This window comes from Nicotiana sylvestris, chromosome 5 (assembly GCF_000393655.2).
Source record: "Nicotiana sylvestris chromosome 5, ASM39365v2, whole genome shotgun sequence".
Taxonomy (NCBI): domain Eukaryota; kingdom Viridiplantae; phylum Streptophyta; class Magnoliopsida; order Solanales; family Solanaceae; genus Nicotiana; species Nicotiana sylvestris.
This window is the reverse complement of record NC_091061.1, coordinates 128,352,769-128,357,195: the sequence shown is the minus strand read 5'-3', so window position 1 is coordinate 128,357,195 and position 4,427 is coordinate 128,352,769. Positions and strand designations below refer to the sequence as shown.

The 4,427-nt window shown below is 33.6% G+C and overlaps 1 protein-coding gene across 1 annotated transcript; it reads left to right on the top strand.

The window, feature by feature from the left end:
• Positions 1-991: 991 nt before the first annotated feature.
• LOC104227619 (uncharacterized) lies at positions 992-3,238 on the top strand. The gene has a single exon (XM_009779894.2). It carries the CDS (start codon positions 1,641-1,643, stop codon positions 2,841-2,843), a length of 1,203 nt encoding a protein of 400 aa, XP_009778196.1. The 5' UTR covers positions 992-1,640; the 3' UTR covers positions 2,844-3,238.
• Positions 3,239-4,427: the final 1,189 nt, after the last annotated feature.

Here is a 4,427-nt window from a genome sequence, read left to right as displayed (position 1 = left end):
AAATAATTAATGACAGCAAAATTTCCGCTTGTTGCAGCGAACGTGTAGTGTTGTTGAACTGATCTATCCATCCATTAAAAAAAAAAACTTTGGTTATATCTAAAGTTTTCTTCTGGTCACTAGAATAGAGTAGTGAAAGAAAGAATGATGATTTTACCTACAATTCAGTGGAAAGAAAGGACATGCATTAGAGATTCTCTGTAGGTTCATAATAATATCCCTAGCCACTTTTCCTTTTTCTGAAACTTGCTCTGATTTTTCAAACTTAGTCAAAGATGCAATTTTGATTAATTTTGGGTGAATTTTTCAAATTTTTTAGCTTTCAAAAATATTAAATTCAAGATTGTTAAAGTGAAATTTCTATTATTTTAAGACCCCCGCCCCCCCTCCCCTCAAAAAAAAAAAAAAAACTTTCAGCTATAGTAGTTTCTCCATAGCTTTTATATCCATGAGCTAATGAGAAGCCTATCCACGTTTAATTTACTGCAGCATTATGTAAACCAACACTCAAATACACACCATTTTATTTTATACAAAGAAAACAAGTGTTCATAGAGGGGTTGGTAATTATTTTCTTTTTTTGGGGGTAAATTTCAATTAAATAAATAAATAAGAATAAAATAAAAGTAGGAGTATTTTGACTTGTCAATTTCATGATAAATGTTTTGGTGGATAAATACATTTTGTAAGCTTGTATGAAAGGTGATATAGTCTTAATTATTAGTGGCTCTCTGTTTCGTTCATGTCCTTTCTTTCACCAACCATCATCTCCTCTAATTTGGCTTCATGCTTACCTCATTATTTCATTTCATGTAAAAGAAAAACGACCCAATATTTTTTAAGAAAATTAAATCCATTTAACTTGATCAATTACTCCCGTTAGACTTTTTCGTAGTAACTTTATTTTGGCTGATTTTAATTCTTGTCAAAAACAATAGGCAACCTTTCACACTGTAAATATAAAACCATAGAAAAGAAAACTCTCTATTCTCTCTCACACACACACCAGTCCCTTTCAAGAAGAGCGCCTGTCATGGCATACCCCACTCTGTAATATCCTTTGAGTGGAAAATTTTGAGATATCTACTCTAAAGCCGCCTCTCTTTTTTCTTCTTCTTCTTGCTCTTTCTTTTACAGAGAGATAAATATTGGTTTAAACCTTCTTCTTCATTTCTCCCTTTCTTTCTCTCCTTTTTTTTTCTTTGCTTTCTTTCTTTCTCTCTGCTGAAAACCCTAGTTGTAGCACGCAGTACCCATAGAAGGCAAAAAACAACGGAGATTTATCGATCTCATCTCTTGTGTCGTTTATAACAGTACTTGTTCTGGCACAGAGGCAAATTAAAAAAGAGCATGGGAAAAAGGAGTAGTTGTACTACTAGCATCATCATCATCTTCTTCTTCTTTTGAGCAGATCATCATGTTATATCAGAGGTTTGAAGTCATATTGGAGGGTACTTTTCTGAAAATACACATCTGATTGTCTTCTTCTTTAATGGGGTTTTTGCAGTAAGTAACAAAATCTTTTGTGCACTAAAACCAACAAAAAATTCTCTCTCTCTCCATATCTCTGTCCTTAGTTGTTTCTTCTTCTTCTTTCTTTATTCCTTTTGTTCTCTGAGCTGTTATCCTCTTTTAAGCAAATGGATTCTGGAAACAACAGTGCAAGTCTACAGTCATCAAGTGGTGGTGGTGATGAAGAGTACGACTCACGTGCTGCTGCTGATTCTTTTTCTTCTGCTAATTTTCACACACAAAATACCTCCATGTTTGACCCTTTTGCCAATTATTTCAACCCCATCTCACGCCAACCACCATTAACACCGTCATTGAACTACCCAGCTTCACTTTTCAATCTTGATACAGATTGGTCCAAAACCCTAAGATCTGACCACAATAATTCTCCTCATCAGATCAACAACAGCCACATGTCGTTATTAGAAACATCATCTTCTAATTCCTTATCCTTTCACGGTGCTTCTAGTTTCCCTTCTGCCGCGGCTGAACATGGTGGTGGTGGTAGCGTGACTATTACTACTACTACAACTACTACTGAACCGGCGGCGGCTGTGCCACGAGTAGATCAACCAATTACACAACTGGCAGTACGTAATCCAAAGAAAAGATCAAGAGCTTCAAGAAGAGCACCAACTACTGTGTTGACAACAGACACAACTAATTTCAGAGCTATGGTTCAAGAATTTACTGGGATTCCTGCACCACCCTTTACTTCTTCATCATATTTTCATCCTAGAACCAGATTTGATATATTTGGTGCTACACCTAATTCCTCCTTAAGACCTCCTCTTAACATTTCACAACCACCTAATTATCTACGAAGGCCTTTTCCTCAAAAAATTCAACCACAACAACCAGGCTCTACACCCTTCCTTTCTCCTTCATCATCACAATCTTCTTCATTGTTGAGTTGTTTGGCTAACAATATTGCTTCTGCTTCAACTACTAGTGCTGCTAACAATATTCCACAAAATTGTAATCTTTTTACAAATATTCAACACAACTCAATTCTCACATCACTTCTTCAGTCATCTCAAAAATACCCACTTGAGAGTTCCACCATTCTTGGCTCCAAAGACCTAGAGCAATTCCAAATACCATCATCAAATGACTCGCAGCTCAAAATGGGTAGTGTTGTTTTGGAAGATTATGGACTGAGCAGCCACAATCTTGGACATAATTCGAGTGGGCTTCCTAATCTTATTTCTCCAGAACAAGCTGCAACAACTAGGAACCAGAACAATATTATTCATGGAGATAAAGTGCAGGAAACAGTAGGAAGCAGAGGTGAAGGTATGGTGGAATCATGGATTAATTCTTCACACTAGAAAAGAGAAATTAGTATAATCATGGCGATCATTATTTGATCATAACAACAATGAAGTGAAGAGAAGAAATAGTTTATTGATTACTGTTTCTTTACCATATCTTTTCTTAATCATGATCTTCAGAAAACAAGGAAAAAGAAGCAAAATTTAGTTTAATTTCATGACCTATGTAGATAATAATCTTCGGCTTGATTCCTTTTTTTTTTGTATTTTTGTTGAAGTACTTGATTATATGACTAATCATATACTTATAGATTAGTTAGAGATTAGGGAGAAAGTGGGATGGAGAGGGATACAAATATGTTGATTAGAATGATGGCGGACTTATTGGTTAATTTTCCTTGTTTTCTTGTCAAGATTGGTTTCTTGGAATAGTAAAATGCTGTTACTTTGCATTTTGTGTTTCTTTATTACTGTGGATTCATTCCTCTTTTACTATATATCCATTGTTGGTTTTTACATTGGAGCTTGAGTTTGACTACTGTAATGGGAATGTGCATCAACAGTGAAACCAATGGCATATATCAAATTCTAGGAGTCTTCCCTGTTGTTCCTCGTACCTTCTATTCTCTGAACTCTGTTTCATATACATGCATTCGGACCAAGATATGAATAATCAACTATATGGTAATCTCCCTTATTTTCTAAAGTACAAATTTACTTTTTTTTTTTGTATACTTTCTATAGATATATACTATTTTTGATGGCTTGTTAGTATAAAAAGAAATTTGTATTAATAACTTGCTTTACATTTAGCTTTCTTCTTCTTTTCTTTATGGGTATAATGACTACTTCTCCAATTATTTCCATGTGAGAAGAAATTATGTGTTTCTGATTGAAATCGATCACTTTGCTTCAATAGGTACAAATAATCTCGTTGAACTTACAAAAATTATAATTTTATTTTTCTAAAACGGGAGAAAAGTGAAAAGTGATTACAAAATGATCACTCAATGATCTTTAAAAGATTAATGTTGTTGAACTATCAAACTGCAATTTTTCCTATTCTCAATGTTCCCACATAGACTATTCTACAGTTTCGAAACAGTTTTCTTTTATTATTGAGTCCCCTTTAATTATTATTTTTATTTAATTAAATGAATTTTTGTAACATGCCAAACTTTCTGTTAAGGGACTAAAAATCTTAAAAGATTATAATTCTTAGAATTCTACTACTCTAAAATAATATACATGTGGAGTCATCTGTTTGTATTTTTTACAGGTTTTTCATCTAATAATTATAACTTTATTGTCTTATCATTTATAATACTATGAGTTCAATTATGTGAAGTTCACGTAAGATATACTGCATATAGATTAAAAGGAGCGATTGGCGGCGAGATTTGGGGGATCGTTAGGCGCCGCATTCTGCTATATTAAAATTTTGTGTGAGATTCAGATGACTCTTTGAAGTTTTAAAATTAAATATGATGAATTAGGATGTAGACTTTTGTTTTCTTCTTAGTTTCTTAAATATTAAATATATATACGTCTCCTCTTGGGCTACAGCACGCACGGACTCGCGGTATCATCTCTTGGTCAACTATAGTCTTTTTATTTTTATTTTCTTTATTATTAAGCCTA